Consider the following 24,642-nt stretch of genomic DNA (forward strand, 5'->3'; position numbering starts at 1 on the left):
CTTTTCTCAACGAAGAAGTTATTGAAAAAAGCCAGCCGTCTACTCTGCAAATCTCTGCATTTGTTCAAGTAGCCTCTCAAAAAGGGTCGAAGCAGAGGAATGAAATCTCCATAATTATACTCAAAGCTCTGAGCCAACCGACTCCTCTCAGCATTAAACCGAGTCGCATCGATGAACAAAGGGTCCTCCTGCGACTCAAACTTTGCATCAAACATCATCCGATACATGATATTGTAGAGCATCAATTGCAGCCGCTTCCTGATCACCAACCCCTTCGTCTTCACCATCTCATCTTTCTTCAGATCATCAACAACAAGATCCATCTCCTCCTCCCACATGTCACTGTAGCTGTGCACAACTTTGTTGGTGAAAAACGGCAGAGTCATGATGCGGCGCATCTTCCGCCAATGATCGCTGTACACGGTGAACACCATGTCCTGCCCATTGCCGGTAAATATATCGAAGACCACGTTTCGCGGGCGCGACCCGAACTCGACACCCTGCGTGTGGAGGACTTGGGTGGCGAGCTCGGGGTTCGACACGACGGCTAAGTTTTTGGAGCCGAGTTTGAGGAGGAACAGGGGGCCGTAGGTTTGAGCCATGGTGGCTAAAACGCCGTGGTTTAAGTCATTGCCAACTTGCAGCCAGTTTCCGAATATTGGAATGGAGAAAGGGCCTGGCGGGAGGTTGGCGGAGCTGCGGCGGCGGCCGAAGTAGAAGACAATGAGGGGAAGTAGTGGGAGGGTGGCTGAGAGAAGGGTTGGGGAGAAGAAGAAGTTGGTGGCTGAAATAAGGAATATTACTGTGATAATGGTTGTTGCAAAGAGATGAGCCATGGTGAGAGAGAGAGAGGAAAAGAGGAAGAAAAAGGAAGAATGTGGGAGTTGAGAAGGAGAGGGAAATGGGTTAGGCTTTATATATACTGAGAAGTAGTGGGGGTAGGAGGGTTGGTGTTCAATGGTTTTTACAGAATCCATGGGCGATCTATTGAAACCAAGGTAGGAGGAGGAGGAGGAGGAGTCAGTTTTCCGACTTGTCATGAGGTCAAAGCTTCAGTTGGTTGGTGTAATGCTTCCAACGTCATCCTCATCTCTCTTTGATTTTTTCAAAATTATTTAATTCAGTATAAATATAAATATAAAAAAATGAAAAAACAAAATAAAAAATTTAGGTGGCGGCTGAATCAAGGATAGAATTTTTCTCCAAATTGGGTTGGAGGAAGTTTTTTCAACTTAATCTATAAAAATGACATGTGTCCATTAAACATGTGAAAAATACATGCTTTTTTTAATAGTATAAACAAAATTGAAATAAATTTTATTGAAAACTTATGTGCATCTCACATGCTATAAAAAAAAAATGACACATTCCTTCAAAAAAAAAAAAAAAAGGACACATGTTATTTTTATAGATAGGTTAAGTTGAAAGAACTTCTTCTAACTCAGTTTGAAGAAAAACTCTGTCTCGAAATCACCTTTAAATTACGAGGTGGGTTCCGCAACCCCTCTATATGGGGTGCTCGAAATATAGTGGCAACTCAAAGAGTCAGCGGAGCCCATTATCAGCTATTAGTTTTTCTTTTTAATGATGAGAGTATATGAGTTTGTGGGTTCAAGATCTATACGCTTGGAGTGTTCAAATTATACTGCAAATCAAGCAGCCCAAAGGGGCAATAGAACCCACCTTCCCTAGGAATGTAGAGTTCCGCACGCCAATATGAGTTATCTGAATTGTAGTGTATTGTAGTGTAATTGTAGTTATCTGGCGTGCATCACTGTTGATGCACGCCAGGCGTGGTCAATATCTTTACCCAAAATCTTAATTGGAGGTTAATGGAGTGTTAAGTACGGAAAGGAGCAGTAAATGGTAGGTCTCCATATTTTATTGGGGTGTTTTCACATAATCTACACTCTATAGGCCTAATATTTCAACCTTTCCACCAACCCAATCAACAATGGTAGCTGGTTAATGGTTTTGGGTCCTTTCCGAGAAAAGGACACGAATGCGTGAATTGGGGCCCATGAAGTCTTGCACGGCAAATCTGACTTCAATTTGGCCAGGTCAAAGGTTTAAGAATTGCAGCTTAATTATCACACGTGAAAAAATTAAAGTCACGCATTTGAATTTAAATATAAGTAAATAGGTTTGGGACTAACTCGCTTTTGCGGGAAGGAGATGCAATTAACATTATCTTTGTCATTTAGCATCGGTCACATTTTAAAGACCGGAATTTTGTTTCGATTAGTTCTGGTATTAAAGTAAACTTGCTTTATTTGTATATAGCGGAAAGTTTGTAAAGTTTTTAGGAGTGCAAATTATAGTGCACGTTTTTTAACTAGATAGGTCACCTTCAATTTTGTGTTTGGAAGCATTCACGCTAGGCCACTTATTCTTTCTTCTATCCTGATCAAAAATTGAAAAGATCCCGCTTTATTACCTTTTCTTTATTGGCTTAGATTTTATTTTATTTTATATATTTTTTTTAAGTAAATAGCTTTGTGATATGAAGTGGATCCACCACAACCAAGATATTTAGTTGATGCCTTGTTTCGTTCCACACTGAAATCACTATAAATGGTTGAAAAATGTTTGAAGTATGAGACTTTTTACTACGTTTTCTTTATAAATTTAGGTGACAGTATATATGAATATCACGTGGCACTACCATGGTAAAAAATTAAGCAATAAACTTTTGACAAGTAAGTTTAATTGTTTAGTAGATATGGTAAGTGTTACATAAAGTACTGTAAAGTCAATTTATAAAAGACTTGTAGTAAAAGTTGTAGTGCCCTTAACAGTACTCTAAATGGTTTCGTGCCTGATAAAAGAGGATTAAAAAAATTACAAAAGTAAAAGATGAAAGTAAAAAAGAAAAATTAGAGAGGATAGATAGTACTTGAGAAATAGAAACTCTTTTTTCTTTTGGCCTTCGAATAATATATACTCATTTATAACATTTAGAAATACGTGAGTATCACTGTTGGACCACCAAAACACAATTCATGGAGATGGACCAATAGTGCAAACTCATTATTGGACCACCAAAAACTTTAGTAGATAATATAAATGGTGTAAAAATAATTAATTATTAGGATAAAGCTTAGAGTTTAGATAACATGTTCAAACTCATTAAAATAACACTTTTTATTTTTTTATTTTTTTATAAACTTAACAAACCAAACCTAGTATGTTCCTGTTGTATCCTCTATCTATGGTAATCTTGTCGATGACATGAATATTAAATGAGAAATCAAGGAGTTATAGTAACAACATTGTCATATAAATTGGTAGTTTGCCATGAAAAAAAAATAAGAAGATAGAAATTGATAGTTTAAAAATGATATGATGAATCTTTAAAATAAGCCCCTTTTTGGCTTTGGGGTTTCGGCCTTAGCCCAAAAAGACGTTTCAATTTTTCACTAAACGAGCGTAGGGAGAGTAAGTGAGAGAGTCCAAAGCGCTTTTTCATGCCAAAAAAAAATGTTGGGCCCTCCCCGATGGAGCAAACACCAAATGGGATCTAAGCATTGAATGATAGGCGAGAAAGCATTAGATTCGACGAGTCCAAAGGTTATTTTAGCTAGTCAAGATGTAACTTTGGATGAAGACATAGTTGCATTGGGTCAACTACTCTAGTTCAAAAATTGATACCTCGTTACATAGCTCACTAAATTTGGTGAGCATTTTAGAAAAAAAAAAAAAAAAAAAAAGACTTCTAATAAGACATGCACATGACTTTATAATGTAGATTCTTGAAAGAAAAAAAAAAGAATATTTAAATGGAATAGTACAAATTATCGTTCAAATATATGATGATATGTACCTGCTTTGAAAAAGTGGATAATTAAAATTAATTAAAATATTTAACACGAATTCATTCTATTCACATGCCAAAAGAGAGGCTCCTTACTTAAGAAAAAAAGAAAAGAAAAGAAAAAGGTCGTCAGAAGCACAAAATAAATCTATTTCAACAAATGAGTTATGATATAAGGAGGACTAGAATCCTCATTAAGTTATCCCAAATGTAATGTGGCTTTTAAAATTACCAATAAATTAAAAATTCAACAATAATCATCTCACATTTAATGATGATTTTAAAGCCACATCACATTTGAGAGAACTCAAGGAAGACTATAGTCTTCCTAATATCTTTACTCACTCCTTTGAAGAGGAGATATGATACCATTTGGTTATGACACTTCAATAAGTAATCATATAAGAAATACTAGAGTCTTTATAGAATCCTCTCAAATGTGATGTGACATTTAAAATCACCAATAGATTAAAATTTAATAGTGATCATCTTAAATTCAATGATGATTTTAAAAGCCACGTCACATTTGTAAGGACTCTAATCCTCCTTATATCGTTAGTGCACTTTAACATGCATGAGTTTATCACCATATTCCATCCATGAAGATAACTATTTTACAATTGCGAGGTCCAAAAATATCATATTAAGATATTATTTAATCTAAAAAAATTAAATATTTAAATTTTATACAAATTATATTATTAAATCATTACTTATTCTAAATTTGATTAATTAAAAATAATAAAAATAATACTTTATTATTCTCCTTAATTGCATGTAGGCTCGAGATCCAAACTAAAACAGAGAGTAAACTTGAGAATTATTATTCAACCTCACGACTAAAATAATATGTTAAATTATTACTTATTCACATATTATATTAATTATTCTTTTATGTGACTCCTCCTAACTTGTGTCATTTATTCAATAATTAGATTATTAATTGCATTATATAAATGTCAATTCATAGTGAAAAAAATAGAGAACTATTTGATTTTTATTTTTTATAAACATATAAGTTCTACAGATTTAATGTTGATTTTTTTTTTTTAAAAAAAAATAAGTAAGTGATAAATGTACGTGTAATGCTTAAAATAATAATAATAATAATAATAAAAATAAAGCAAAGAAATGCAAAATATAACTAGCGGAAAAGTCAAGCACTTGTACTGTTGTACACACACACAGGCGGAGCTTCCAATCTGCTAACTTCCCTCGTTTTCATCGACATCTCCTCAGTCCTCCCATCAGACTTCTTCAAATCCCAACGGCTTCACCCACTCTCGCTACTTTCCTCTTGTCTTTCTCTCTTCCCAAGTAACATTCTTTCTATCTCTCTCTCAAACACTCTCTGAAATTTTGGATCAGAACCTGCCATTATCGTTCCCATTCTAGAGGTATTTTTCACACTTACCGTTGGATAATGATGCTAAGATTGATATCAGTTTTTATTTGATTCAAATGGGTTTGTTTTGTTTTAGGCATTCTTTGTTTCCCTTCGTTCTGAAAATGGATGCCACAATGCCTTTGTGTAAATCTGTCACCTCACCTCCTGTAAGTCCCTCTATAACTCATTTTCTTGTTTCTTTGAATTTAATTTCTGGTGCTAAGTGTTGGGTTGTGCTCAAATTGGTGGATTGTGAAATGGGTCAGAAAGGAATCTTTACATTATCAAAAAATTCACTTTTTTTGTTTGGGTTTTCTTGATGCAATGGAAGGGTTTATTTGTGGGAAGAAGTGGGGGAATCAGAAGTTCCCAATGTAGCTTTATGTTGGGAAGTAGATTGAGCTTTCCTAGGCAAAGAGCTCAGGGTGCACAAGTTAGTAGCATCAAATCTAAGAAGCGTGGAGGAGCTCTCTATGCTACATGTCGCGCTGATAAGATTCTTGTGGCAAATAGAGGAGAAATTGCTGTTCGAGTTATTAGAACTGCGCATGAGATGGGGATACCTTGTGTGGCTGTTTACTCGACCATAGACAAGGACGCACTTCATGTGAAATTGGCTGATGAATCGCTTTGCATTGGTGAAGCACCAAGCAGTCAGTCGTAAGTGCTTATAGTTTCATTTTCTTATTTTTGTTCCTTTAATGTTTGTTCCCATAGTTTCATTATTATATATGCATCTTCCTTTCTATATATGCCAGCAAATCTTTGTTATATGTGCCTTTATGTTTCGTTGATGAAACGGGTAATCTTGTTGGGATAAATAATGATGGTTAGGAACAAATGAGAAAAACTGATTTTAAAGAACTTTTTTTTTTGGTACCAAATCCTGTAGGAGTGCACTCCCAATAAAATTTAGAGGATGAATCCTCTTAGATATGGTTGGAGATGTCACTAAAATCTGTGATGGAGCTATAAATTTTTGTCACTCATTAATGTTTTATGCTGATGTTCAATCCATTCTCTGCCCATAGACTAAGAGCTGCCAAGTCAAGCTTTATTTGTGCTGCCTGCATTACTTTCCACCTCATAAATTGAGGACATATTTAACGTTATAAAGATTGAAATAGGTAAAGCAAGCGCAAAACCTCATTGCATTGTTACTTAGCCTTGAAATCTGCAAAATAAAAACTAGAAGTTAGAGTTTAATATAAAGAGTATGGTTCATGTTTTTTGTATACTTTTTTGCGTACATCAGTTGGAACACTATAGCATTTTTTTTATTACCTATTTATTATTTTTCAGTCTGTTATTGAGACTTTAACTTCCAGAAAATTTTCTTTCTAATAAGGGTATAACTCTAAGTTGGCTGTGCAGTATCGGTTTTGAAGGATAAAGCATAAAGATCCAGTTGCAAAGAATATTGTTGAATACAACAAAGTTTCACGACCCATTTGCAATTCTAGCTAGTTTAGTAATGTTTCAAATATTTTCCTCCTCACAAGTTTAGTTTAGTTTCGGCTTCCTCACATTTGTAATATGGAAGTGGCATTTTCTCCAGGATCTCTTTTGGATGGGTTATGTTCTTTAAGAATTATACTATTGCAGGCCGTAATGACACTGAATGATGTTTGAAAGTTGTTTCTTTCTTAAGGAAACCTCAAAGATAAATTTGATAAATATATTTATGTCATTAATTTTGGTCTCAATATTTGCATTTTCCTCCAGTTTAGTTCTTGGTATGGGTGATAGTGGTGTAACATGCATGCTGATCTGTTTATTACAGGTATTTGTTAATTCCAAACGTTTTATCTGCTGCTATCAGCCGTAAGTGTACAATGCTGCATCCTGGATATGGGTTCCTTGCTGAGAATGCAGTATTTGTTGAAATGTGCAGAGAACATGGAATCAACTTTATTGGGCCTAATGTAAGTACCTCAACTTTGTTGGGCCTAATGTAAGTACCTCAAATACCTCAAGAACCTATCTTTTAAGGGGTCAGACTATGTTATTTAATGTGGCATTTCTTGTCAAAATTCCACGTAAGTTGAGTAAGAGATTTATATCTTAATTCCCAAAGTGATCCCTTTCATGGATCCGTTGTGTGTGAATAACACATTTAACTGATAATAAATTTACCAGTCACTACACTCCAAAGGGTTTTGTTTTGTTTTTGTTTTTTTTTTTTTTCTCTTTCCCCACCTATAAGGGGTGTCTTGCATACTTCTCGTGAACAAGGTCTCTCCCTTATTGTGTTTTCTTTTAATAGAATTTATTACAAAGTCTTGAGGCTTAATTTCTTTTGTTTATGTATGTTGAATTTCTAAACAGATGGTTAAATTTTCTGTCACATATAGAAAGATGTTATTGAGAGTCCATGGTTGAAGTCATTTCGCATTTCAAGAGTTTGGTCAAGAAATTTGAATTCCTGGTTACATTTTGCAGCCTGACAGTATCCGTGTTATGGGTGACAAGTCAACGGCTAGAGAGACGATGAAGAAAGCAGGTGTTCCAACCGTACCAGGAAGTGACGGACTGTTGCAGGTATCATGCGTCACTTGTGATGTTATAGTATTTTACAACTTGGTAAAAATTTGTGAGATCACTTTTGTTATTGTTTGGAAAAACGTCTTTTTACCATAATTGCTATTACAGAGCACAGAAGAAGCAGTCAAGCTTGCCCATGAGATTGGATTTCCTGTTATGATTAAGGTAAATAATCTTGTCTTTGTGATTTGTTTTATGATGGTTAGTACACAGTGTGCCTTTTGTGGCACCTGGAATTACAATAGACATCCACTCTATCTTTATTGGCTAACTTATGAGTAGTAGGAATTTTATTTTGCTTCTGACTAGAATATATCTGCTTAATTTTCGGGGGCTTATGATGAGCAAACAAAATAGCAATTACAGAGTTAATAAATACCATTATCTCTAAGTATGTATTACCAATAGAACATCAAAATAGACTGGAAAGAGCAAATTGGTGTCACAAACACCTATAAATTAATAAAGCTACTCATCAGATGAAAAATTTAATATTTTCTTTTTAAGGAAAGCAAACATACTTATAAAATGGTCCAAGCCATGAAATTGTTTAATTGAAACTATATGAAAAGTGGAGTGTACTTGTCACTTATTTTTACATTTTTTTGTTCTTTTTCAAAACCCTTTGGGTTTAAGGTTTGACATGAATTCAAGTGTAGAGGTCTGTGAGAAACACTTCAGTGAGTGATTATCTCCTTTACAACTATTGCAGTTGTTAATTGTTACCCATAAATGTGTTAAGAATGGTTTCACTACATTGTGCATACTTATTCAACATCCCTAGGTCTATTCTCTACAATCTCATGATTTCTATGTTGCATGTCTACATAAGAGATTAAGCGCAATTGAAACAATTGAAACAATGCCTTGCATCAACTCATCAAAATTCTTGCAAAGGGGTCAATCTTAGTGTTTAGAAGAATAATGAAAACAATATCCCCGAACTCCTACAACTCTGCAGTTAAATGAAGTATTAAATCTCATCTTTATTCCTTATTGAATTTTCTGTGAACATTTTATGCTTTCAAGGCAACAGCAGGTGGTGGAGGTCGTGGCATGCGTCTAGCTAAACATCCTGATGAGTTTGTGAAGTTACTACAGGTATATCTCCCAATGCATTTTCCTGTTATGTTACTTCAGGATGCCTGCTATATAAACTGTTTGATGTTTGAACTTCCATAAATTTCTAGTCACCTCTTAAAAGTTGATGTTTGTTCCATTGTGAAAAAAAAAAGGTGTTGAATGGTTTAAAACTTCATGATCTCCCTCTTGTAAGTTATATTAATTATTTTATGGTAGCACCTCTGTCCTACATAAGCATGGTGTGAAGGGTGAAGTCATGAAATTTGCTTGCTTGTTTCTGTGAATTTTTTTATTAAATTGAGTCTGATTCAATTTGCAGCAAGCCAAGAGTGAGGCTGCAGCTGCCTTTGGAAATGATGGAGTGTATTTGGAGAAGTACGTTCAAAATCCGAGGCACATTGAGTTCCAGGTGACTTCTGGGTGTTTTGATATCTTTTCAAATCTATCATCTCTTAAAGTTACAAAGGAATTTCATTTAACTAAGTCAGAAACTCAAGAAGGGTCACTTACAAGGAGAACAAGTCCGTACTTCATGGAGACATTCTATTTGACTGTTCTTTTATTGAAAAAATTACTCAGTATTTCTGGATCTTTAAGCTCAGCTGGAGAAATCATGCAGTTGATTTATGGACCATTAAGGGCGTCCTGAGTGCTCTAGATTTGCCCACTAATAGACTACATGATCCCAGGCTCTATGCAAACTTCAGAATGTGCTACTTCCAGTCAGTTTAATCAAAGGTTTCAGTTATTCTAATGTTCCAAACTCATAGCAGCTTGTTGTAAATGATTTGCATTTCTCTAGTCAAGATGGAAATGGTTATCCATTCATAAAGGTAAATCATGGATAAACAGTTTCAATGAGCAACAGTGGGAAGCTTTGTTTTAGATTTAGATGAGTGTACAGATAAGGTCAATTAGCCCTTTTCATGCCATAGGTTTATGTATATACTACAGTAAAGATTCATTTGAATTCTAAAGGTGTTGATTCAGGAATGTTCATTACCATAAAACTGAGTCGACTTGGATAGGTTGATTCTGGACACGAGAATTTTTTATTTTGGGTGGTAGAAAGTAGAGAAATAATATTGAGTTGTTGACATATTGTTTAGTAAGGTAATATTGGCCGAGAAATGAAGAAATAAAGGGCAAGGTAATATATAGTGTGTTTTTAGTTGATTTTAATTTTAATTTTAAGTTTAATTTGCCAATCTGAATCCTGCATGCAACTTTTGGTTCATCCCTAGCGTTCTATATGGTTTTACAGGTTCTTGCGGATAAATATGGCAATGTTGTTCACTTTGGAGAGCGTGATTGCAGCATCCAGGTAAAGGAACCCACTCATTCCTCCTTTTATTTTTGGGACAGTTTGTCAAACTGATTTCTGAGTGGTTGCTGAATCCCACTATGAAAATAGAGCTTGCTTCATATTCAAAATTGAATAACCAAGTTGTAAGTTCTATAGGCAAACGGAAGTATCTGAAGCTGGTAAATACTTTTATCGAGTTTTGATCTGTTCAAGTCAAAAAATAGAGACCTTACTTCCCAACTCTATTCACATTTTGGCTTTTGTTTTGTTATTGTATAACGTTAAAATTGAGGTGGTTTTGGAAGGCTTTTGGGTGAAGTCTCTTGCAACTACTTTTGAAATGCAAGTAAATAATATGTTTTAAGCCCTCTTGACTGTGCCTTTTGTACAGAGACGGAATCAAAAGCTGCTGGAAGAAGCACCCTCTCCTGCATTGACCCCTGAGTTGCGGAAGGCCATGGGTGATGCAGCAGTTGCAGCAGCAGCATCTATAGGTTATATTGGTGTTGGAACAGTTGAGTTTCTTTTGGATGAAAGAGGTTCCTTCTACTTTATGGAAATGAACACCCGGATCCAGGTAGAAATAATTTCTTGAGAATGCAGATTTGAATAAGAATGTTTCAAAACATACCTGTTTTAGGGGACTAATCACAAGTAATGGTATGCTTTTCCATTTGGGTTGACTGGGGGGACTCAGGTTGAGCATCCTGTGACAGAAATGATCTCCTCTGTGGACTTGATTGAGGAACAAATTCTTGTAGCTATGGGAGAAAAACTCCGGTACAAACAGGTAGCGAGAAAGGGATACCCTAGTTATAAGCCTTGAGCATAAAATATTTTATCCAAGAAAAGAAAGAAGTCCGTAGCATAAAATTCAATGCGTTTACTTTCTTGCTGGGATTCTATCTACAGGAAGATATTGTGCTTAGAGGACATTCAATTGAATGCCGAATCAACGCAGAAGATGCCTTCAAAGGATTTCGACCTGGACCAGGTATGTTTAGAGAATGTGCCTGTGGTCTATTTCTTGCATGCATGTGATGCACCGAAATCCTTTCTGAGATACTGTTCTCTCAAGTTTGTTAGATTGCCTAACAAGTGCCATTTGCATGCAGCTGGGCCATGTAATAATGTTGCTAAATTTTCCTTTATTAGAATGTAGTCAAGCCCTAATAACTAATAGGTTACAGGCTTCAAGTTGCTAGTTTTACCCTTTTTATTCAGTGTATGCTTTGATGCGTACTTCCTTGCGAGTTTCAGAATACTAGAATGAAACAAATTAGCATGGTGGTTTCAATATATTCTATACTATACCAAGTAATATATAATTGTTGTCAATCTTTTCTATCTACTTTGGACAACAGGGAGAATAACTGCATATTTGCCATCTGGAGGTCCGTTTGTTAGAATGGATAGCCATGTTTATCCTGACTATGTGGTTCCTCCGAGCTATGATTCCCTTCTTGGAAAGGTCAGTAACACTTTTCCTTTTAGTAGTTTATGTTTCTCCTTGTGTGATGTGGTGTATATATCAGTTGATCTCATCGAGTATTAGTGTGGATGCATGCTGATTCATAGTGTGCTGTTGCATCCGTGTATTCTGTGTGCTCAGAATTGTTTGTGTATCAATAATCTATATGGTTCAGTTCATGCAGATATTAGTAGTATAGTTGTAAATGAGGGGCACTTTTCTGCCCTGGTGACTCTACTTATATCTATATATTTTAAGTCATTGATGTCTAGGTGCTTAGGCTTATGGTGTATGGATGGATGGTAAAGTATAAAAAACTTTTGTGACAGTAACTTTCAATTGGACTTGTTAATGACAATGGAATTGAATTGGTAAAAAAAAAAAAAAAGATTAATGGAGAAAAGGATTTAGAGCACACATTTTGGCTTCAGGTCCTCTAGTGAAAGAGCTTTGGTCATATACCAAATAAATTAAGTTTCAGTCTTTAGATCTCTTAGATAATCTACATCAAGTGTCTTATGTGTTGACATTTATTTATTTATTTATTTTTATTTTATTTTATTTTGATGTCGGGAACCTCTTCAAGGCAGGGCCCTTCGGACCCACTCTTGCAAAGTAAACTCCGGTCCCGTGCACCGCACCCTCGGAAGTTTTCCTATACGGAACTGGTTAAATCGTTGACTTTTCATCAAGGGGTGTGGCTCCAAGAGATTATTTGCACCCATGAGGTGTTAAACCTTGGACCTTGAAGGGAGCAAACCTTAAGACCAAGGCCTCCACCACTTGGGCCAACCCCTTGGGGGGTAATAGATATAGAAGATGAAGTACTTTTTCATTTAGAAATATATTTCTTGCCATCTTAGCATTGGTTAGGTGATGGATGTACAGCTTATGGTGAATTTATGATGCAAAATCTTTGGCTTCTCATCCAAATTGAAATTTTTGCTACAAGTTGTTCTAATAAGTTTGGCAACTTTGGCACCATGCTGCAGCTTATTGTATGGGCTCCAACAAGAGAAAAGGCAATTGCACGCATGAAAAGGGCTCTTGAAGACACTATTATTACAGGTAATTGTACAAGTTCTTAACTAAAGATTATACCTTATTTTATTTCTTCCTGTCATTTTACACGTCAATTTCTTTGTGGTCATGGTTGCTAGCAATTTATTCTATGTAGTGTGGGAGGGTGGTATGGGGTCTGAAAGCCCCAACATCTTATCTAAAAAAGCCTGTGTCATCAATTGACTAAATCTTCAAACACATCTTGTGCTAGTTTAACAGATAGGTACTTTCTGGAGAGGGTTTTTTTTCCCCTACCGTTTTGCCTTTATTTGGTTTTTATCCACTTGCACTTTAGTGGAGATCTTGTACTAACGAGGTGTCTGCACTTGTCTCTGTTGTGTTTTTCATTCATACTCATTGATTATAATTGTTTTGTGCTTGGCATCTATATAATGTTTTGATTAGTCCCCCCATTGGATTCTTTAACTAAGCATTTTAACTTTGAACACTTTTCCACAGGGGTCCCTACGACCATTGAATACCATAAACTTATCCTGGATGTAGAGGTAGGCAAGCTTTGATATGTATCATTTCTTCTAAATTTTTTATTTAGTTGTCTTTGTCTGTTTCTCTGTGCGTGTGTTCCTTCCCCCCTCTGTTGAACTATCTAATTTGTAATATTTGCTATTTTATGACAGGATTTTAGAAATGGCAAGGTTGATACTGCTTTTATCCCAAAGCATGAACAGGAATTACAAGCGGTAAGAATCTGATTCACCCTGAATGTGTGTCTATGTCTATATGTGGTTGTATGCATATACACACTACCTTTGATTTGTGTTTATAAGTATCTCTTTGTTTGGGATGTTTGGCAGATTGTAGATGTAGCACAGTTGATGATTTTTTTTTCCGCCTAAGATGAACTTAATATAATGTATTTGGAACAGTCCACATTTATTACTTTTTGGTGCGAAAAAGAATTTCAATTGATCAACTCCTGTTTGGTTGATTGTTTTCGTATGTTTTGTAATTGTATTAATACATATGCTCTTCAAACCAATTCCTAGGCATCCCTTGATTTATGTAGTTGGTTCAAATTTAAACTCTAAATCCAGGATTACATATAAAACTTTGTGAGAAATTGTGAGAAAATGCATTTTTCCTTGACATTCAGTTTTCTGTCAGAATATTGACCTTCCCCTCCATTGAAATAACCTCACTCTAAAGAAATTAACAAGAAGTTACATGAAGAGACAAATTTCAACTACAGAGTGATTCATGTTTCCTTATTGGTAAATATGATAGACATTCTACCTTGATGTGTGTGTGTGTGTGTGTTTCTTTCTTTTTGTTAAGTTTATCAAAATCATTTCTATGCTTTAACATCGGCTCCTGTTATGTGCCTACAGCCCCAGAAACTGGTGCCATCGACCCTAGGCAAAGAACTAGCAACATCAGCTGCTTAGATGGATCTCTTGCTTCTGAGTTCCAGTAAAGCCAAACTTTAGACAACCAAAATGGTTACTATTACTTGTGTTTGAAGGAGGTGCATGGACTGCTGTCATGAGGCTGCAGAAAGCTAATTCAAGATGTTAAATTGTCTCCATTAGGCCTCCATTCTGCAGACATTCTTTTTGCTGTTGTTTTTGTTTTTTGTTATGTTATGGTACTGATATTCTTGAAATGTATTCTATTTGCTCGGTAGATCGTGTGTGGTACCAAATAAAGCAAATTTTGGTTTTGGTTTTGGTTTTCCTGGTGATGGACTGGGAAGAGGTATTCCTTCTATCAAGATATGACGTAAAACCTCATTTTAGGGTCTTTAATAAAAATTTGACATATCATGGAAAAACACTAAATACAGTAGAGATGAAAACACTGTATCTTTAATTCAAATCAATTCTGTGAACTTTTTCATTCATTCAAACCTAATGCTCACTAACCTTGAAGATCGGAATCTTTAAAACCAATCAAGACGGTGGCTCTGGTAGTTTTGTCAATGGGGATTTTGTCAAGAAAAGAAAAATTATTTGGTGTAAAAAGTTGTATTATTTTTTGATGTTTCAAGCATATATATATATATATATGTGTGTGTGTGTGTGTGTGTGTGTGTGTGATGGTATAAAATACTAAGCTTTTTTATTCATTGGAGTAAAATACTAAGCTTACACTACTAATAAAAAAGATATCAAAATATAACTGGAAATTCCAGTTAATATGAACTTTATTGAACCTAAAAAGAAAAAAGGATAAAGGTCCAACATATATTACTCGTTTTTCGAGATCCTGCAATAAGTTCTTTCCGTTCATGTTCTGATTACCAATTCATACTACTATATTATAGTACTATATGTCATAAATTCGAGGTATAATTGTCATCCTATCCAACGTTTCAGGCGTGGATGCATTCATATCTGAATTTCTAAAGTATTTATATCAGGCTCTTCCTTCATCTAACGGTCACCTCCATTTGTAGTGTCTTTTTGAATTTATACCGTACCCTTATTGCAGGTAAAGACCTCTTGTTTTCGAAATTCATGGATGGTCCACCACACTCACTAGACAACCAACGGTCGCTTTTTCCACTCTTTAAGGCATACCAACAAAAAACGTTTTCCTCACTTTAATGCCCCTCATTATTAATTGAAAAGTAAACCCAATTACTAAATAATAAAAGCAATGCTTTTTAGCAAATAAACAAAAATAAATCATCTAAGTCACTTCACCAAGAAAGTGCACTACATAGTTTGATCGGAGAGTGACGGTAGTCGCCGGAAAAAGTTGAGCGGAACAGACGGCATGTCGTCGCGGAACCTCGGGTGTCGCAGATAATAGAATCCCGTGCCCAACACGAAGGCCTTGAAGGGCACCGCATAAAACATCAACGACGCAAATAGGCAAAACACAGCAAATATCCCAGTGGCACGTGGGTCCCTCCAGTTAAACAAGGCTTCCAAACGCTCCCCTTGTGCCGCCACATCGCCAAGCAGGGTTTGGGCCCTCCCCGCCAGGGCCCGCAAACGGTCGTACCTAATACGAACCTGTTCCGGCGATCGTGTGGTGGGGAATCCGTCAAATTCTTCATCAAGCTCATCGGGGACCACGGAGTCCACGTGGGATAATCTAGGGTCCATGCTGTGTGGAGCCCTTTGGCGATATCTGAATCTCAGAACGATGATCATGAAGGCGTACATAAAAATGGTGGGGAGCACTAGATGTGGGCAAAATACAACGGCCACGAGCAGCAGGTGGACTAAGACCGTTGTGGGAGGGTGCACCCACGTGCGAATCCCATCCAGCCAACGTGCCAAAGTCGCTGCACGTATAAGGCAACCCACGACCCGAAACCAATTGGCCTTGCTCCGCCTCATGCTCCACACGTGTGTGTCAGAGTCCAACAAGAATTGAACCACTTCTTGACCCAAAGGTGGCTCGGACCGCGCCAGCCGACCCGTGACTATCCGCATAGCGGTGTGGCGCAGAATATCCTGCTGGGCTGGACCCAATGGACGAACATAATGCATCCGGGGAAGCATTGGGGTGGCGTAGGCTTGGATTAGGCTAAACCATGATGAGCAAGAGAATCTAACGGCTATCTCAATCTCTCCCATTTTCTTGGCCCCATCGGGAAGCAATACAGTGAGGGAGTACGAGTTCATGTACGCCCAATTTGTATCAAGCGTGGATAGCCGTACACGTATTTTTCCAAGGCGGACATCTTTTCCCGGCTTCCCGGCTTCATCGCGCTTGTACCTTCCGTTGTCGAAAACACCTATGGTGAGCACCGTGCAAGGGTCGTACACGTCCCACGTGTACTGCTCGTTCCATCGTGGATTAAACCGGTCGAGGATCGTACGGGTGCGCACCCATTTGGGCCCATACTTGGCTACCACGTAGGCATCGGTTGTCCCACGTGTACCATCTTTGGTTTTCACAGGGAGTAAATTACTTGCCCCGCGGATCCCAACCTCAAGCAAGCCAATTGGAGCTTTGGCTAGCTGTTTGGCTGAGGCTCGAACATCGCTGGTCACGTGAGCGGCTTCGTCCAGCACGTGATACCCACCCTCCAAACATACGCGCAGGTGTATCCTCCCAGTGTAGGGAAGATTCTCATCACCCACTAGATTAAACCATCTTGATTTCAGATCCGTTCGTTCGTCCGTTCTCCTCTCGATGCTTGCCACGTGTACCTTCGCGTGCCCCACAGGCTGTCCATTAGTGACGTCTTCAACAGTAACCACAAGAAACGGCTCAAACGGCTCAGCCGCCACAAAAAGGAGATCCTCATTCCACGTTGGATTAGCCGAGCTGGATGAGGACGAGCCGACAGATGTCCTACTCGTTTTAAAAACCTGAGCGCCGAGCTGAGCCTTTACGTAAAGCTCCGGACTCCGAACCTTAGGCTCGACCTGCGAGCGTAGCTGCAAATCTTGGGTTTGGATGACCGTTAGCCTCAGATACCATAGCTTCGGGGACAGGTACACCTTGGCTCGGGTCTCGGGTATGAACCCGCCGGAATCCGATTGCCAAGCCTCCTGAAAGGCCTCATCCGCCTGAGTCCCGATCCAGACCGCCAACATGACGTCATTCCCCGGAGAATCGTCTGATTCCAAAGTGTACCACTGCGGAGCCAAAGGACTATCCGGGGGAACACGCTTTGGCACCTCCTGCAAATCAAACGACACCGTTCCCAAGCAGCTCTCCGTGCTCTGGTCATTCTCCTTTTTCTCCTCAGCCCACACGGATACTTCCAGCGAGGTGGAGTTCAAGCCCTCTTTATCGAATGTGAAAACTTGGTCCCAATCCTTATCACTCTGGCTCTTGGTTTTGATACTGTGGGTCCCGATCACAAGCTTGGCATAAGCGGACGATCCAGATTCAGGCTTGGCGCGCTTGGCCTTCACCACGCGTACGTAGAGGAAAGGCATGCGGTGGACGAGGTCGCACGCGCTGCGGCTCCGACCGCTGGCCAGAGACCGGAGGTCAAGCTCGTTTAGGCCGAGATCGGGCCGCTTTTCAGCCTCTTCTTTTTCTTTCACTGGCCTCGACTTCTCGATGTGAGCAACAGGAGGATTCTCCACCTCTGCTGGCGGAGCCGGCGCCGGAGACTCTTCAGGTTTCGAATCTTCCGGCGGCGGCTTCGGCTTCTCCTCGTCTCCAGCCGCTTTCTCTTCCTTCTTCTCGTCTTCTTTCTTCTCCTCAACTTTCTCTTCCTTCTTCTCGTCTTCTTTTTTCTCCTCAACCTTCTCTTCCTCTTTTAAACTCTCCGCCGGCGGAGGAGCCGCTGCTTCTGAAGTAGGCAGATCTTCGTCAACATAGTAAACCTTAAGCCCAAGCTCTCCTTTAATCTGCGAAAATACGCTGCGCTTCTCCAAGGGATAGTACACCAGGGCTTCAGCCCCGGTGTTCACAAAAGTGCTTCCGCCGATCTTGACTTTACCAAGAAAAGTGCTTCTCTTCCCGTTCTTCTTGTCGTTGTAGAGATTGATCTCGAGGATCTCGGAAGCCATGGAGTCCTTGTCGTGGACGACAAACTCCAGCTGCTCGTCCCATTCAGGGTTGAGATCTCTGAACTTGGTCTTCGTTCGCCGCCTCTGGCCATCGAAGTCGACGATCGCATACGCGCTCGCCGTCCCTTGGCCGTCTTTGGGCATTAGATTCTTGGCGTTGCAGACTTGCACGATGAGCTTCCTGGCGCAGCCTTCTGCCATTCCGTAGATTCAGAGATTGCTCTATATTTTCTACAGAGAATGAGCAAAAATGGAGTTGTTTGAATTGGTTACAGGGGATGTGAGAGAGTGAAAGAGAAACAGAGAGAGACAGAGAGTTGTTATTCTTGTGAGTGCCAATGGGGGGCAGCTATAAAAGGGAAAGTGGGTGGGGAGCGTGGACAAAGATGGCAACGTGGCAAGATCTTGGGGTTGGAGACTTTTTTGGATGGACGCTGCGTGGGGTAGCCTGACTGCTGACTAGGACTGAGCAGCGTACCTGGTGCTGATTCTATTGAAGTGATCAGTGAACGTTTGGGTGTTTTGGATGGGATTAAGATTCCTTAATTATCACAACGTTTGTAATTTTGGACAACTAATGTAAAATTTTTTATATGAAATTTACTTATTCGGATAGATGGTCAAAAAACTCAAAATTTACTTGTTTAGATAGTTGAGTCGCAGGTTTTGACCGAAGGCTGAATCTGCTAAAGATGGTGAACATAATCTGCAAGATTAAATAAAACTCTTAAACTCTGATATCATGTTAGATTACTATCTATTGTAAAAGCTTAAGCTATTAAGAAAAAATAATTTTACTAGTTTAATCTCATACAAGAAAAGAGTTGCAAGTTTGATGCTGTATTTGGCCAGCAAGCAACCCAAGGTAATTAATTAGAAGCCAATAGTTCAAGTGAAAGGTTATTTTTATGAACTGATTAAAAGAAGACGTAATTAACGATGTATTTATTGGTTTTTGATTGTATGTTTACCCTTTTCACTCAAAACTTGTGAAATTGTAAATTTCTAAGGAATATGGTTGCAGTCATGAGTTGGATCTCATGAGTTTCACGCATGGGAAACAATTCTTCACCGTACTCTGCTCACAATGATTGTATGGAGGAGATATGGAAAATATACAATCCAATTAAGGATCAAATTACCTCTCTTTTTCTTTTCTTTTATATATACATATAAACTAATCAAGCTGATTTTTGTTTGGTTAAATTAGATGATGGGCTCATGTAAAATAAGGAGAAAGTAATTGAGAGAAAAATACCGACCTCCAGGAGACGGGAGAGCCTCCTATGCATAATTTATTAAAGTTATATGAGAGAAAAATATAATGAAGAGTATTAATAGTGGTAAAGTTACAACATTGAATTGCAATTATCATACAATTCAAGTACCTAGTCATTATTTTTATTTTTGATAAATAAAAATAATTATTGAAGAGAAACAATTAACACATTATTGAGTCTCTTTTGAAGCAAAGCTCAAATCATCAACAATGAGTACTCCTGTATAAGATTTTTACACTTTTTAGGTCGAGCAATACTACACATTTTTACTTTCCTACGCTAATTTTCTTAATCCCATAAATAACTTTTAAAATTAATATTAAATTTTTATGGTATTTTATTGGATGTAAGAGAGCGGAGAAATTACCACAAATCTCATTTCGGGATTATAAGAGAATCTTTATATATGTGTGTGTGAAAGATACTCATAGAATTAAAGCTTTATAATAAAAGGCCAGTTGCAGCCTTCTGCAAAAATGAACGTTGCTTGCTTTCTTGTTGTGCTTCCGCCATGCATTATTCAGAGGGAGAAATGATTAAATAAATTGGTTCCTGTAATAATTTGGTAACTCTAGTGTTTGGGTTGTACTGCCTTACCATTAATTGTGGTTAAGGCTTTGTATATATAAATAGAACGGTTACAAAAGATAACATAGAGATTACAAATACAAATTCAAGTTACAAATGGTTTATCTCAACTAATTCTATCCTTATCTTCACTTGAATGATTGTTTGAATTCTTGATAACATTGAGAGAGTTATCAGTTGATAACTCTCTAACACGCCCCCGCAAGCTCAACGGTAGAGGATCGATGGTGAGCTTGTCACGTAGAAAGGCAAACCGTGAAGATGAGAGGGGTTTGGTGAATATATCTGCAACTTGATCTTTACTTGAAATAAAGCGAATGTCAAGTGTCTTGTGGCGTACCATGTCACGAACAAAATAGAAATCAATTTCAACGTGTTTTGTCCTAGCATGATAAACAGGATTAGAAGACAAATAAGTGGCCCCAATGTTGTCACACCAAAGAATGGGAGGTTTGGAGGGTTGCAATCCAAGTTCAGTGAGCACTGATTTAATCCAGATAATTTTAGTTGCTGCATTTGCAAGTGCTTTGTATTCGGCTTCTGTACTAGAACGAGCTACAGTAGGTTGTTTGCGACAACTCCAAGAAATTAAATTATTACCCAAAAAAATACAATAACCACTAGTGGAGCGACGATCATCCCTGTCACCTGCCCAGTCAGCCTCAGAAAATGCTTGAAGATGAAGGTTTGAAGATTTATGAATATGTAACCCATAGTGAAGTGTCTGTTTGAGATACCGAAGTAAGCGTTTGACTCCCTGCCAATGTGAGAGACGTGGCTGATGCATAAATTGAGATAACTTATTTACTGAGAATGAGATATCAGGTCTTGTAATACATAAATATTGCAAGGCACCCAAAGTGCTACGAAATAATGTTGGATCTGAAAATAATTCACCCTCATATGCTGATAACTGAGTTGAGGCGGCCATAGGAGTGCCTACTGGCTTGGCATCAAGCATATTAGCACATTTAAGAATATCAATCATGTAACGTTGCTGAGAGAGAAACACACCTGTGGAGCATTTTAGTACTTGAATCCCGAGAAAAAAATTAAGAGGGCCGAGATCTTTCACAGCAAACTCGGCATTTAACTCATTAATCAATTTGGGTATCTCTGATGGTCTTGAACATGTTATGAGAATGTCATCAACATATATCAAAATATACATAGTAAATGTAGCAGTTTTGAGAATAAATAATGACGTATCTGATAAGGAGCCATGAAAACCAAGAGTGATAAGTTTTGTGCTTAGCCTTGAAAACCAAGCTCTTGGGGCTTGTTTTAATCCGTATAAGGCCTTTTGGAGCTTGCAGACATGATTTGGATGTTGAGGATGTGCAAAACCAGGAGGTTGTGACATGAAAACCTCCTCAGATAAGTGGCCATGGAGGAATGCATTATGGATATCAATCTGATGTACCGGCCAATTAGCAGATATAGCAATAGATAGAACTAAGCGTACCGTAGTAGGCTTGATAACAGGGCTATAAGTCTCTCCAAAATCAATGCCGGGCTGTTGGTGAAACCCCTTTGCAACTAACCGAGCTTTGTATCTTTCAATAGAACCATCTGCTTTCCTTTTTAATCGAAAGACCCATTTACAACCTATAACATTCTGAGCTGAAGTAGAAGGTACCAAACACCATGTCTGGTTTTTGAGCAAAGCATCAAACTCAAGATTCATAGCTTTTCTCCAGTTTTCATCCTTGACAGCCATGTAGCATGTGGGTTCTGAAATTTCCGGAAGCACAGTGGCAAGAAGGGCGTGGGTATTGGGTATTTGACTGTACCATCATTTGAAATTTTGGGGGTGGATATATTATTTTTGAATCTAGTTATCATGGGGTGATGAGATGTTACTGGGGGTCCACATGGGTTGCTGCAGGTTGGGTTTCTTGGTCTTCTACGGATTCAAAAGAGGATGGGGCTTCTAGGTTGGCAGATGTATGGTTTGTAGGTATTTGAGATAAAGTAGGAGAAAAGGTGGGATTAGGTGTGGGTGTTGGAGATAAAGTAGGAGAGAGGGTTGGTTTAGGCGTGGGTGTTGGAGATAAAGTAGGAGAGAAGGTGGGGGGTGCAGGATTTTCAAATGCATGGTTTGGTGATAAAGTAGGAAAAGTCAAAGTGGTTGAAGATAAAGTAGGAGAAGATAAAGTAGTAGAAGATAAAGGAGTACTTACTTGTGATGTGGATGGTGCTAACGTTGAAGCTTCAGAAAGAGACTTGGCAATCATGACAGGAGGACACGTGATTGTATCAGATGTAGGATGTGTAGGGTGAGAGGAAGACTGAGACACTACAGCATAAGGAAAGTGACGTTCATTAAAAATAATGTCTCTTGAAATATATATGCGAGAGGAAGAGACATGAAGGCATTTGTATCCTTTATGAGAAGGACTGTAACCAAGAAATATACACTCTTTAGAACGTGGCATGAGTTTATTTGAATTGTATGGACGAAGATTTGGCCAACAAGCACACCCAAATACACGTAAAGAGGAATAGTCAGGGAGAGACTGAAAAAGGACTTCAAATGGAGTTTTGCTTTTAAGTACTTTTGTAGGCAAGCGATTTATTAAATAAGCAGCAGTGATAAAAGCATCATCCCAAAATAAATTGGGAAGATGAGCATGAGAAAGAAGTGCAAGTCCTGTTTCGACAATATGGCGATGCTTACGTTCAATAGCACCGTTTTGTTGATGAGTATGGGGGCATGAAAGACGGTGATTGATGCCTTGTTCAGTTAAATATTTATTTAGAGAGCGATACTCTCCACCCTAATCAGATTGCACAATTTTAATTTTGGACTCAAAATAACGCTCAACGTAGATCTGAAATTTTTTAAAAACTGGAAATACATCACTTTTACAAGAGATGGGATAAACCCATGTATAGCGACTAAAGGCATCAAGAAAAGATACATAATACCTAAAACCATTTCTAGAATACACCGGAGCAGGTCCCCAAACATCAGAAAATATCAAATGAAGAGGAGCTGTTACACGTGTTGTAGAAGTTGTAAAAGGCAATTGGGTACTCTTGGATCCTAAGCACGCTGAGCATGGAGAATAACTTTTATTTGTGGTGATAGGGAGCTGAAATGAATTAAGGACTTGACGAACGACCTTCAAGGCAGGATGACCAAGCCGAGAATGCCATGCAGACACGGACGCACGTTCACCCATAAGTGCAGAGGGAGCGGGAGAATTATTGGAAGCAGAAAAGAAAGAATATAAACCATGATTACTCGGGCCTCGATGTAGAAGCTTCCCCGTAGCACGGTCCTTCAAAAGAAAGTAAGAGGGATGGAATTCAAAAAATGTGTTAGTGTCTTGTGTAAATTTCTGAACAGAAATCAGATTTTTGCATATATTAGGCACATGAAGGACATTAAACAATTTAAAGGCAAGGGAAGGAGTATGAAGTTGTGAGGTGCCAATGTGCTTAACGGAAAGCCCAGACCCATTACCAATTTTAATTTCATCCGTGCCTGTGTAGTTGTTGGCATGGACGTTGAGATTGGCAAGCTCAGACGTTAGGTGATGTGTGGCTCCAGAATCCGGATACCAAGTGGAATCAGATTGAGTCTGAGAAGCCGCATGATAGGCTTGCATCGTAGGGGAAGACTCTTGTGGGCGGGAGTGCTCAAAACGTTGATAACAGGTGGTTGCAAGGTGCCCAATACGGTTGCAAATCTGACAAATTGGGCGAGGGGCTCGATTGAAAGAAGAGGCGCCACGGCCACGTCCACGACCACGATAGTTGGGGCTGTGCGAGAAAGAGCCACCATTGTTGGTGATCTGGTTGCCATTGCCGGTGGAGTAAGAACCACGGCTAGAGTAGGAGTGACGTCCACCACGTCCCCCATGGATAGAAGAGCCTCTGGATGCAAAGTGAACACCTGAAACAGAGAGATCATTAGAGGCATGATTATGCTCAAGACGAGCTTCATGAGCAAGGAGATGACTATAAAGGTCATCAATGGAGATTGGATCCACTCGGGTTGTAACTGAGGTGACAAATGAGTCATATTCACTGTTGAGTCCTCCAAGGAGAAAGGACTGAATATCATCCTTATCCAATGGCTTATCAATGGCAGCCAAGGTATCAACCAACTTGGTGAATTTATGAAAATATTCCGAAATTGACATGCTTCCCTTCTTGAGAGTGGTAAGTTGAAGGCGAAGTTGCATTGAGCGAGCACGGGCTTTGGAAACAAACATAGTTTCCAACGTGAGCCATAAGTCCCGTGCAGTGACACATTTAACGACATGAACTACAACGTCGACGGTGAGAGATGAGATCAAAATGTAGTGCCCCAGAATTTTCAAAGCTATTTAAATAGATCATTTCGATAATGATGTTATTTGAATATCTATTGTAGCTAAGGATTTTAATTCTTGGGAAATTTATGGTGTTACTGAGAGTGGTAATTAAAGAATGGTAATTGGTGAAATAATAGGATAGTAAATGGTAGGAAGAATTGTATGGGTAGGTAGAATAGTAAAGGTAGAATAGTCAATGGTAGGTATAAGGAGGGTAGAATTTTAAATAAGAATGTAAAATAGTCAATTGTAGGTATACTAAGTAGGTAGGTGAAATAGTAAAATGAGTGTGTAATTGTAAATTGAAGGTAGAATAGTATTTGATTTTC

General features: G+C 38.4%; 3 protein-coding genes across 3 annotated transcripts; 1 reads left to right on the plus strand and 2 right to left on the minus strand.

Annotated features, from left to right (window-relative positions):
- Positions 1-5: 5 nt before the first annotated feature.
- On the minus strand, positions 6-852 carry LOC132185446 (cytochrome P450 CYP73A100-like; the record flags this gene model as incomplete). Its single annotated transcript, XM_059599219.1, has 1 exon — positions 6-852. A coding segment is annotated over exon 1 (831 nt), but the record flags the coding sequence as incomplete, so codon positions are not given.
- Positions 853-4,970: 4,118 nt separating this feature from the next.
- On the plus strand, positions 4,971-14,349 carry LOC132184147 (biotin carboxylase 1, chloroplastic). Its single transcript, XM_059597660.1, has 17 exons — positions 4,971-5,211; positions 5,296-5,368; positions 5,533-5,861; positions 6,985-7,126; positions 7,644-7,742; positions 7,854-7,910; positions 8,775-8,846; positions 9,148-9,237; positions 10,093-10,152; positions 10,526-10,711; positions 10,832-10,924; positions 11,047-11,128; positions 11,499-11,605; positions 12,598-12,673; positions 13,127-13,173; positions 13,306-13,368; positions 14,017-14,349. Exons 2-17 carry the CDS (start codon positions 5,324-5,326, stop codon positions 14,071-14,073), a joined length of 1,605 nt encoding a protein of 534 aa, XP_059453643.1. The 5' UTR covers positions 4,971-5,211; positions 5,296-5,323; the 3' UTR covers positions 14,074-14,349.
- Positions 14,350-15,166: 817 nt separating this feature from the next.
- On the minus strand, positions 15,167-18,421 carry LOC132184258 (multiple C2 domain and transmembrane region protein 14-like). Its single transcript, XM_059597819.1, has one exon. It carries the CDS (start codon positions 18,316-18,318, stop codon positions 15,346-15,348), a length of 2,973 nt encoding a protein of 990 aa, XP_059453802.1. The 5' UTR covers positions 18,319-18,421; the 3' UTR covers positions 15,167-15,345.
- Between the last annotated feature and the right edge of the window lie 6,221 nt (positions 18,422-24,642).

Source organism: Corylus avellana, chromosome ca6 (assembly GCF_901000735.1).
Source record: "Corylus avellana chromosome ca6, CavTom2PMs-1.0".
In the NCBI taxonomy this organism is placed as follows: domain Eukaryota; kingdom Viridiplantae; phylum Streptophyta; class Magnoliopsida; order Fagales; family Betulaceae; genus Corylus; species Corylus avellana.

Coding starts and splice junctions, on each gene's coding strand:
- LOC132184147 (XM_059597660.1), top strand. CDS start 5,324: ATGGATGCCACAATGCCTTTGTGTAAATCTGTCACCTCACCTCCT. Junction 7,743..7,853: donor GAAGTGACGGACTGTTGCAG/GTATCATGCGTC, acceptor TTGCTATTACAG/AGCACAGAAGAAGCAGTCAA. Junction 10,925..11,046: donor AAAAACTCCGGTACAAACAG/GTAGCGAGAAAG, acceptor TTCTATCTACAG/GAAGATATTGTGCTTAGAGG.
- LOC132184258 (XM_059597819.1), bottom strand. CDS start 18,318: ATGGCAGAAGGCTGCGCCAGGAAGCTCATCGTGCAAGTCTGCAACGCC.